Source organism: Monodon monoceros, unplaced genomic scaffold (assembly GCF_005190385.1).
Source record: "Monodon monoceros isolate NGI ecotype Baffin Bay Population unplaced genomic scaffold, NGI_Narwhal_1 Super_Scaffold_13, whole genome shotgun sequence".
In the NCBI taxonomy this organism is placed as follows: domain Eukaryota; kingdom Metazoa; phylum Chordata; class Mammalia; order Artiodactyla; family Monodontidae; genus Monodon; species Monodon monoceros.
In genome coordinates this window covers 60,335,011-60,345,947 of record NW_021703769.1, presented here as the reverse complement: position 1 = coordinate 60,345,947, position 10,937 = coordinate 60,335,011, and the positions used below count along the sequence as shown (strand labels likewise).

At 44.0% G+C, this 10,937-nt stretch overlaps 1 protein-coding gene across 8 annotated transcripts in view; it reads right to left on the bottom strand.

The window, feature by feature from the left end:
• Positions 1 to 10,937, bottom strand: part of MRTFB (myocardin related transcription factor B) — a 198,051-nt gene that overhangs the window by 16,287 nt on the left and 170,827 nt on the right. For 7 of the 8 annotated variants that reach the window (XM_029219705.1, XM_029219702.1, XM_029219709.1 and 4 more), the window contains 4 exons: positions 9,265 to 9,515; positions 4,475 to 4,607; positions 2,694 to 3,680; positions 1,138 to 1,275 (listed from right to left, as the gene is read on the bottom strand). In XM_029219705.1, the coding sequence (XP_029075538.1) occupies positions 1,138 to 1,275; positions 2,694 to 3,680; positions 4,475 to 4,607; positions 9,265 to 9,515 (1,509 nt within the window). The remainder of the gene's footprint in view (positions 1 to 1,137; positions 1,276 to 2,693; positions 3,681 to 4,474; positions 4,608 to 9,264; positions 9,516 to 10,937) is intronic. The other variant, XM_029219707.1, reaches the window with a different exon arrangement.

Here is a 10,937-nt window from a genome sequence, read left to right as displayed (position 1 = left end):
TGTGTGTGTGTGTGTGTGTGTGTGTGTGTGTGTGTGTGTGTGTGTGTATCCCTCCAAACAGTACAACTTCTCTGGGTGATAAGTTCTATAACTATATTCTTCTTATTTACCCATCTATATGTTTTCTCTCTCCTCCCTCAAAGAAAACTGTCTTACCATTTGAATATTCACTAAGTTTCTTACTGAACTGTTATTTTTGGGCCCACCTCTAACTCCTTGCTCACTGCACTCCTCAGAGGAGATTCCAAGACAGCATGTGTGTTAACGTGACTGTCGCTGTCCCAAGAGGTCATTTCTGTCTGTTCCTCAAGTTGTTTTTGTCTTAGCCCAGAGGGTTCACGCCAGCCTGGGGCATATCTACAGGTATACCTAATTATCGAGGTTCTTTTACACTGAAGATTAAAACTCTGGGATTAATCATTCTCAAGGATTAAAACAGTAAGATCTACTTTTGAGGCCTTAAGATTTTTCTGGCGAGGAGATGGGCACATAGCTCCACCTACTGGATAAGAGGGAGTCTGGGTGACTTTTGGGGCTCTTCAGCAGAACTCTTAGTAGAAGTCCTGTAGAGGACACTGAGCCCTAGATCAGCACCATCATTTTAAAGATGGGGAAAATGACACTCAGACGGTACATGAATCCTGCATAAGGCACAACACAGAGGAAGTGATGAGCCAGAATGCCAGCCAGACCTAGGCCGCCTGGCTCTTAATCCCTGAGAAGGCAAACTCTTAAAAATATGTAAAGATCTCACTCAAGATAAACAATTCAACAAGTGTCTTTTTCACCTTCAAATACCTTTTCCCAGGGCACTTTTCTTCCCCCCACAAAATGATTACTTTGAAAAGAAAATTTAAAACCTAGAAAATTCTATATATGAGGATTGAAAAAATAGTTTTGAAACTTTTCTTGGAAAAGGGGCTTAACTGTTAAGATGAGCTATCTTTTAGTAATAAAGAACTCTTTCTGCAGCCAAATGGCATCTAACCCAAAGCTAACCCGGTGGGAGACGGATCACAGAAAAGAACAAACAGGAGCTTCCCACGGAGGAGGCTCCTATAAAGATGCTTGTTGAACGTTCAGCGGATGACAGTACAAAAATCAGCAACAGTCTGTCACTTATTAGCATCCACCAACCTTTCTGACTTGCTGAGGTTGACTGAGCACATGTGGTGTGAAAGTGTCTTGTTTCTGAGGTGCAGCCTGGGCCAGGCCTGAGGACAAGGTGGCAGTTGCTATCTGAGGCTGAGCCTGGATGCCTGTTTGTGGTGGAGTCTAGGAGGGGAAAAAAAAAAAATCGAATGAATTGTCAAAATCGAGGTTAGAATGAAGAGTTTAGATGTGGAATAACTGGTCACTTGGGGATCACATCTAAAAAAAAAATAAGATGAAATGTTTATAGATACACACTCCAATTCATTGGCACATAAATTTGAACCTTTGTTTGAAACCAGAGATTTAAACACCAGACCAGTTATTTCCATGCTCTTACTGTTTCGTAAGTGGCTAAGATTTTCATTTGAAAATTTGGGGAAAATAGATGACTGAAGTCAAAAGAACCTACAGCAGCTCTACACATAATATAGGTCAGGTGTTATAATAATAATTTTAATAGCAGCAAGGAAACTTGTGAGGCCTGACTGTGCAAATTCCTGCTTTTAAGCTGCAATATGTGCTCCCTATGGGAGAGCCGGCCACGGGCTGGGCGCTCACAGGCCCAGAATAAAACGTAATTCCTGTTCCTCGAACATCAACTCTAGTGGAAGAGCTGGACAGGAAAACAAATGTTTAGGAAAGCTGTATCACAGAGCAGACTTTCAGTTTCAGACACTCTAAAGATGAAACAGGGGAGTTAGGACTTCAGAACATGCCGAGGGCCCTTGGGTCAGGCCTCCTAAGCCCAGGGGTACAAGACTGCTCCTCTCTGGGTGGTCAGGGTAGAGAAGCAGGACTCCAAATGGTTTCTGTGTACCGTGGCCCACATTTTGTTTGAAAAAAACCTTCCATAATCGAGTTGCACAGAAATGGCTGCAGGCAATGCTGGCATAAAAGTAAACTTCATGCTCACCAGTGTTTCATCGTTTCTCAACACCAGCCTCACTCCTGAATCTGTGGTCGCATTCTCCTTAGTTTAGGCATCTTCACCTCAGCGGTGGCTTTTAAGAACTACATTTAGGAGGCAGAGCACAGGAGTGGGCGTGAGAGCGAGAGCTCTGCAGTCTGAGGCCTCGGCTTGAGTGCCAGCTCTGACCTTGGACAACTTATTAAACCTCTGAAGCCCTCGGTTTCCTTTCTAGAAGGGGGCTTTCTCACTTGGGTCTTCTGGGAGAAGGGAGGATTAAATGAAGCATGCCATCTAAAGTATCTGATGCTGTGCCTAGAACACTCAGGACAGTAGCTGTCATCATTATGAGAATGCCACTGGTATTTTAAAATGTCTACACATAATAATACTGTGCTAGGGGTGAAAGGCAGCAGAAAGGGAAAAGCACCCTTTGTTTGTTTTTACTATATAAAAACAGTGCTAGCTGTTTGCGTTTGTGAATAACCCCCCAACACGTGCACACATTTCCTGCAACCGTGAAGCCTGACTTGGCTGCACTTATGAAGCAGCTCAGCTCTGAAAATCTCCATAAGCAATTCCTGGTCCATGCAAACTGTAAGGCAAAGGAGTTAGAAGACACACTTCACACCTGGAGTTTGAGGCTGCCTACTGGGAGCTGCACTGAGGTGACACCGGAGCCCTGGATGGACACGGGGAGCAGCAGCTGCGTGGTGTGCGTGGTCAGTAAAGCCTGTGGCTGAGCCACCCCGGCGGGCGGCTGGCCCTGGGAACTCACGTAAAACTGCGGGACGAGGCTTGGTGGCTCGGCCGGGGCCACGGGGACCTCTTGCTTGATCACTATGGCCTTTTTGGCAACGAGGGTCTGGCCGGCCACTAGGCTGGGGCCGTCGGGGACCAGGGCCTCGTCCTTGGCAGCGGGAGCGGTGCCGCCCCGAGCCTGGTCTGACTTGGGGACTGGAGGGGCCGGGGTGCTGGGCGGGGGCTCCAGTGGCCGCTGCTGCTGCCCTCGTTTCTCCACCTCCAGCTGCATCTTCAGAACTTCCACGAGCTTCTGCTCTTGTTCCAGTTTCCGCTTCAGCTCTTCGATCTGCTTCTCTTTCTCCTGGAGCTTGCGGTCCTTCTCGGCCGCATCGAGCTCCAGGGTGGACAGCGTGCTGCTGGTGGGGCTGAGGCTGTCCTCCGTACTCGTGGCTCGCAGAGGCGACGAGCACAGGAACTGCGACGGGGACATCATGGTCATGATCTCGGTGAACGTGTCCGCCACGCTCGCGTCCTCGGCGCTGAGACTGGACTGTTCCGAGGGTGCGGGTGAGATGGGCAGCGGGGAGCTAACACTGTCCACGTGGGCTGTGCTGCTGGATCCAGCGGATGGCAGCTCTCCCTTGAAAGTGGAGCCTGAGCTGCTCACAGAGTTCTGCAGTGTTGTCACTGGCAGGGCCATGGTAACTTCCGGGTTACTGGGGACGATGGCAGATGTGGACAGGGCCACGATGCCACTGGTAGCAGCACCACCGCTGTTCATTTCCTGGTAGGGTTTCAGGCGTTCAATGAGGTCCAGTTTGGTGCCTGACACCGGAAGACCCCTTAACTTCAGTTCTGTCTTCAGCTCCGACACCTGAAGTACAAACAAATGAGATCTCTTTTTTCGTATTATGACCTTCTCACAAACCTTCAGTGCACTTTTGAGATGGAAAAGGTGCCTACATCTGTCAGACATCTCCGTATTACTACATATATGAAAGTGGGACAGTTCCTTTTTCTTTTTTTTTAACACACAGAAACACACAGAGCTGTAGACCTAAAGGACTCGAAAGGCCAGTGATAAAGCAAGGGTTATTAGAGGGTAATTCCTTTACTATATCAAAAGATTTATTACCAGAAATGACGATGCTAACAGTTACATTTATTGAGTAATTACCATGTGCCAGACACTGCCAGAAGTGCTTTACTCTTTCAGTTACTCTTCACATGAGGTCCAGGTATTATGATTCCCGTTTTACAGATGGGGAGAGGGTGCATCGCTAGTGCAAGCAGATACCAGAAGATAACAGAAGGCTGAGCGGGGGTAGAGCCCAGGAAGGATGGCCCTGGAGATCGTGTTCTTAACTGTTACATTTTCCTGCTTCTCCAAAACTTGGCAACGAATAGGGAAGAAAAAAATCTGCTTCTGGAGTTAGGAGTGGTGTGGTGCTTGCACATGGCATTTGCTCAATAAGTGGAGATTTATTCCTGGTCATTTTAAAGGAAACTTAATGGATGAAGAAAGAAAGTACCTCTAATAAAGGTTATCCTATTGGTGGTAAAGGTGAATATCTATTAGGAGCTACCTACACCTGCTAGGCAAATCTGGCAAATCATTTACATTTTTGTGGTACTTATGGGTGAAGAAACCCCACTTGCAATGATCACCTTTAAGTCATCCAAGCTAGAAGGCAGAGGCCCTGGCTTTCTCATAGGAGCAGATGTATTCTGTCTTGGTGTGTTAGATGTGGTGGTGTTCAAAGCTGGATTCCCACTGTTGTTATTCTTGTCATTGAGTGGCCTTCAAAGGAAAAAGAAAGTTAGAGTTTCTAATAACATAATTTCTGGGATTGACATTGCTCCTGCTAACAATCTGTTAACTTACGAAGAGAAAAATACCTGGTCATGGATTGGCAGACTCAATATGGTAGAGACGTCAGTCAAATTAGACCCCAGTCAAAATCCCTGCAGGTTTTGTGTGTTGTTTGCTTGCTTGGTAGAAATTTAGAAGGTGATTCAAAGCTTTATATGGAAATGCAAAGGACCAAGAACGGCCATGACAACTTTGAAGTAAAAAAGCAAAGCTGGAAGCATCATACCACCAGATATCAAAATTTATGGTGATGCTGATGCAAGGACAGAACAACAGACAAATGGGAGAGATTAGAGAATCCAGAAACAGACCCCCAAGTACAAGGACCCTCAAGTCATCACAAAGGCGACACTGCAGTGTGGTGGTTCTTCTCATAAATGCTAATTAGGCTAAATTGGATATTCACACAGAGCAGAACAGGGCTTCTGATCAACCCCTACCCTCACACCATCCCAAAACCTAAATGTGAATTGGAAAACAAACTTTGAGAAGAAAACTTAGGATAATATCTTCATAGCCTTTGATAAGCAAAGATTTCTTAGATAGGACACAAAAAGTACTCACTAAAAAGGATATCTTTCAGAGGGTGAAAAGTCAAGCCCCAGGAGAAGATTTTGTAATACGTACTTCTGACAAAAGCCTCATCTAGAATACACACAGAAGTCTTGCAAATTAGTAAGAAAAAGAAAAGCCCAATGGGAAATTGGGAAAATCGTGAACAAGCATATCACAAGAAAGTATATCCAAATGGTCGATAAATATGTGAACAAGTGCTTAACCTCATTAGGTATGAATTACAGAACAGACAACAATAAAAATTAACTGCTGCTGTCTGCATCAGGAAAGATGCATCTCACAAACATAATGTTGAGTGGAACTGACCTATAGGATAGGAGTCAGGACAGTCACTGCGGGGGATGCAAGGTAGTGGTAATGGAACGGACAGTGCTCCGTTTCTGGATTTAGGTGGTTACAGGAGTGTGCTTCCTTTGGCATCCATTTTCACTTATGATTTATGGACTTCTCTACCATACACTACATTTTTAAAAGCTTATTTAAGAAATATTGGTGAATCTGTTGCACTAATTTCCCGAAACTCCTTTCCACGTCAAAGCCAGGTCCTCCCGACCCCTTCCGACTGTAATACTCCTGGCAACAATGGCATTTCCTTTTCTGGCTGGTTGATATTCATTAAAGAAAGGTGCACATGGTGGTTGATACTGTACAGCCAATTCCAGTGCAGCCTCGGGCTTTACTGTCAGTGTGAGCTTTGGTACTGAAGCCAAAGAGACCCTGAATTCCATGTTTTGAAATTGGGATCTAGGTCATGGTGCCTATGGGGCGAGGTCCATGGCTGGATGAGCTTTCTCAAATGGGTTTTAGGAAGCCTGTGTTTGAAGCCAGTTCTGGCCTTGTCAACAGCTAATTCTTGACATACATTTGAGTCTTTTTAAACCTGACTGCATTTTGCTGAAATTAAATACTTGAAGTATTCGAAATGAAGTTTCTTGAAGTTTGGAGGAAATGACAAATATTTGAAAATGTATCACTATTCTTTCTAAAAATTCAACTTTTAAATCTTATTTTAGAATTACGAAAACATTTCATTTTAATCATTGTTTCTCAGCCTTATATTCATTATTGTCCCCCCGAGAAGCCTTTTTAGACATTTTTTCCCTAATCACTCTCCCTATGAAATTTTAATACCGTAGATGTACTGCACTTTTGTCCACATACTATGTATGTAGGTCTATTCTTTATTAAATAAAAAGTGTAAAATTCCCTCCAAGGAACTTCTGCTCCTTTGCGAATGATAGGCTCTCCTTGAGAATGCATGATTTAAATTAATTATTCTATTCATGCTGTCTTTTTGGTTGAGATTCTACAATACTCTACTTGTTACTACGATTAACAGTACAGGGTTGAATTCAACTTTTAAAATAACTGAAATAAGTTGGTCTATTTTTTTTCCCTAATCAACCAGAGGGAAAAAAGGGGGATGGATGCCTGATGAATGTGATCACTGTGTAGCTGAGGATCCTGAGGTCCAGAGACCCTCCAGGACCCTTCCTTTCCGTCAGCGTGTGGCCACTCTGGGACTAAGGCCCCCATGTCTTCAGGCTCTTGCTTCTTCCAAGATACCAAAGGGCTGTGTTATCAGTAAAATTCCACCGCTGTGGGCACTAGAGAACTGCCACATCCAGTTTCTTGTATGGAATTTCGGTAAAAAGAAACAATGTGTTAGAAAATAACATCTCCATTTTTAGGACCTGGAAATTAAACAAAACAGGCATTCCCTCTTTGGCTGGTGCAATAAGACACAAAAATGAGGGCTCCTTCTTCCTCCTAGTTCTTGGATCTTTTTGGATGATGCCTTCCTGGGGCAGGAGGCTTGGTTACTTCAGTGGCAGGAATGTCTGAGGAGGAGAGGGGGACTGAAGCCTTCACGGAAACACAAAGAACTTCAGAGTTCAGGTACCTCACACCTCAGATGTTTTCTTCCCATCTACAAAGTTGGCCCCATACAGACAATTTCTTGCATTACAGAAAAGACTATTTCATGGACAGACACCACCTTTTATGGGATTTGCAGTTAAGTTTCCTCATCTGGGAACGGGGTCAGGAATAACATCAACTCCTCTGAGGGTCACTGTGAGGAGGATGCTGAGCACACGCTCAGGCACCCAGAGTGGCACCTACACGGGAGCCATCGTTGCCGTTATCCTCACTGGTGCCCAGTGGTGGTGACGGTGGGGGCCGCCTCCCCGGGTCCTGGATGAAGCTGTAGAGCAGCGGTGGTTTGTCTTTGATACTCGTCCAGTTCTCTGGCCTTCCCTGGGTCCCTTCCAATGTCAACAGCTCTCTCAGGCCTGCTTGCTCTTAAAATAATAACATGCTACAAAAATTCTTTCTTCCTTCATCTCTGTGCCCTGGTGTTTTCGATTTAAGTACTTCACAGGAAGGCCTGAATGACTAATAGGTCTAATCTTCCTCAAGATATTTGTATCTTACAAGGAAAAAGTGAATTGTTAATTATTAGTGTATGAGGAGATATTTCTTAAGGAGGAGCTTTTTAGTAAGTCTTAATCCTTTTCTACTCCTAGAAAATAGGGGCTCTCCATGGAGGAGTGCTCAGCCTACGTGTGGAAAACAGAAGTAAAGCTTCTATAGATCATGTAATCATAAACTGAGTGCATGGATCACAGAGTATCATTTTTCCCTGTCATGAGATTTTGGATCTTTTTCTAAAGTTCCTTTTCTCGAGTTGACCGTAAATATTCCTTTTTCCTGAAAAGTGAATGAAATGAAGGACAGAGTCCTTGCATTTTTATCTGTTTCCCAGAAAAGTGTACTGAGGATTTGTTATCTAGAGATTTCCTCTAGTACATAATTAAAATTAGCTGTGCATGTCCTGCTATGAATTCAGTCTCAGAAATCGTCAGAACTTACCCCCTTCTGTCCCTCCTGATTGGGCTCAAACTTTGGAAACATGTTCCTTCTTCACAGTTATCGCTCACCAAGACCTTTTACTGTCTTTTGAAACATCTGTCGCCTGTTCCTGCCTTCCCATTATCAGTGCCCTTTCAACTTCTTGCATCTACTTTATCGCAGAGTTTCTAACTGGTTTTCCTATGTCCAGACTCCCCTCCAATACTGGTGTCAAACTGTTCTTTCATGCATTTTGATTTTACCATGTCACTGTGGCCCTCTGAAACATCCACTGTATCAAGATTAAAGTCGTCCCAACTTCATGTTCCTCTAGACATTGGCTCTACTCAAATCTGTCTTCCACTTTTCTTAAAAACTAACCACATTCTTTATTCGGGCCTTTTTTCCTCACCATGTGATAAATAGGCATTGTTGGCTCTATACTTGCACTCAGATCATTCCTCTTTGCTTGGAAGGCTCCTTCCCAAGGTTCAGGCCCTTTCCCATGTAAATATCCCGCCTTTTTCATAAAGCTTTCCCTGACCACTGCAGCCTCCAGCTTTTATGCTCCTCTGTCCTCTTTTTTAAACTGGTTATACCAGGTTTACACTTTTTTTTTTTTTTTTTTTTTTTTGCGGTACGCGGGCCTCTCACCGTTGTGGCCTCTCCCGTTGCGGAGCACAGGCTCCGGACGCGCAGGCTCAGCGGCCATGGCTCACGGGCCCGGCCACTCCGCGGCATGTGGGATCCTCCTGGACCGGGACACGAACCCGTGTCCACTGCATCGGCAGGCGGACTCTCAACCACTGTGCCACCAGGGAAGCCCACCAGGTTTACACTTTTTATGCTTTTCTCATAGCATCTAATACTATTCAGGTAAAGAACAGGCAGATCTTTCCTGGATGAATAATTGTGAAAAGTCATTTCTAACTTGAAAGGTTCAGAACCTGTTCTGGAGGACAAAAAAATGGACTGGAAGGGAGGCTATTCTCACTGTGCTGGCTTCAGACACTGTGTGAGCTTTGATGGTAATAAAATGAAAAGAATCACTGAGCACAAGTAAATCACAACATCCAACCTTTAGCAACTAATGGTCCCTCATCAACCACCACAGTCCACCCCGCTTTAAGGAGCCGGCCTCGACCCCAGCCCGTACTTGAGTGGCGCAGGCAGGATGGTCTGGTAGTTGTAGTGCTGCTGCTGCTGCTGGCTGAGGATCTGCAGCTGCAGGAAGAGCTGCTGCTGCTGGAGCAGCCGGGCGTAGTTGGAGTCCATGGGCGGCTCGCTCTTCTCCCCCTTCTGATCTGGCGGGATGTACTGGTGGTACTTCAGCTTCTTCACCCGGGGCTTCGGGTCCTTGCACTTTTTGCTACGGTGCTTGTCATTTGGATTCTTGGGATGGCTTTGCTATTTTCGAGAAAAAGACAGTAAGAAAATTCTAAGAGAATGCAATCCATTGTACTGTGTGCCTAACTGATTTGAAAAGAAAACGCAATGCACCTTGGAAATCGGTGTCGCTGCTCTGGAGAGCAATATACTAAATACGTTTCAAGAGCTGTGAGAACATCCGAGTACTCCCTGTGACCAAAAATCTTGCTCCTAAGGACTGACTTCTCCTGATGCATTGGTCCCTTAGACTAAGGACAAGATGCTCAGCTCAGCATTATCTATTCAAGTTCAACAAACATTTACTTTGGGTCTCCTGTGTAGATATTGCCTAGTACTTACATATACTATCTCCTAGTGAAAAACAGGTCTCACACTAAATATACAATAGGGAAAAGATTAAGTATACTTCACCATAACTATGTCATATTTTATGGTCATTAAAAAAAAATCTATGGTGAATATGTAAAAGCAGAAAAATGCTTCTAATGGGAATAAAGCAGAATATAAAGCCATGAATTTCTATGGCAAATATGCAGAAAAAAGAATACTGAGTAATGTGAATATGAATTTTTAAAAATTTTTCCAAAAATATTACATTTTTATTTTGAAAATGGGGTGTGAGACCCTGTCTCATGATTAAGAATCAGAAGACTTTTCTGAGTTCTTTTCACCTCCTCCATTTATAAGTTATCAGATCACTTTCTACTTTTTAGTATTCAAATTGTAAGATAACTTCATCTGAAAAAAAAAAGTCCACCAACAAAACAAAGCAGCACAAAACAACAAGGTAGAAGATTATTTCTAAGATGCTTTAGGTAAAATACCCAACTTAGTGAGAAAACTCTGAGAAGTACTAAATTAAATATAGCCATCAGTGTGATCATGTTATGTAAGTTCACATTCAAAGAATCAGGACATTGCAAAAAAAACCCAGACAATAGAAATAAAGAAGAAAAGAAAAATCACCATATTCTGTATATCAGAAATCGTCACTATTAATATTTACTTTTTACTGCTTGGCCATCTCTCTTCAGTTGAACTGGCTTCCTTGTTCAGTGACGTTCAATTTTCTGCCCACAGATGTCCTCACAGCTACTCCCTCACCCCCTTTAGATCTCTGCCCAAATGTCATCTGCTTATTTGACCAGAGCACTCTACTTAAAACAGAAACGTCTCCCCTTGCCTCCATCCCCGATCTTCACCACCCGGCACACTCTGTATTTTATGTCTGTTCACCTCCAGCTCCTGCCCAAGGCGGAGGTACTGTGATGTTTTCTTCACTGCTTTATCTACTCCTCATACGCAGAGCAGCACCTGGCTGGCACCTTCTGGTGCACACAGAAGGTGCTCTATAAATATCTGCTGAATTAATGACTGATAAATGTGTATGCTAGTTAGAAACCACTTGAATTATCAGGCACTTAGAATACGTCACAATGT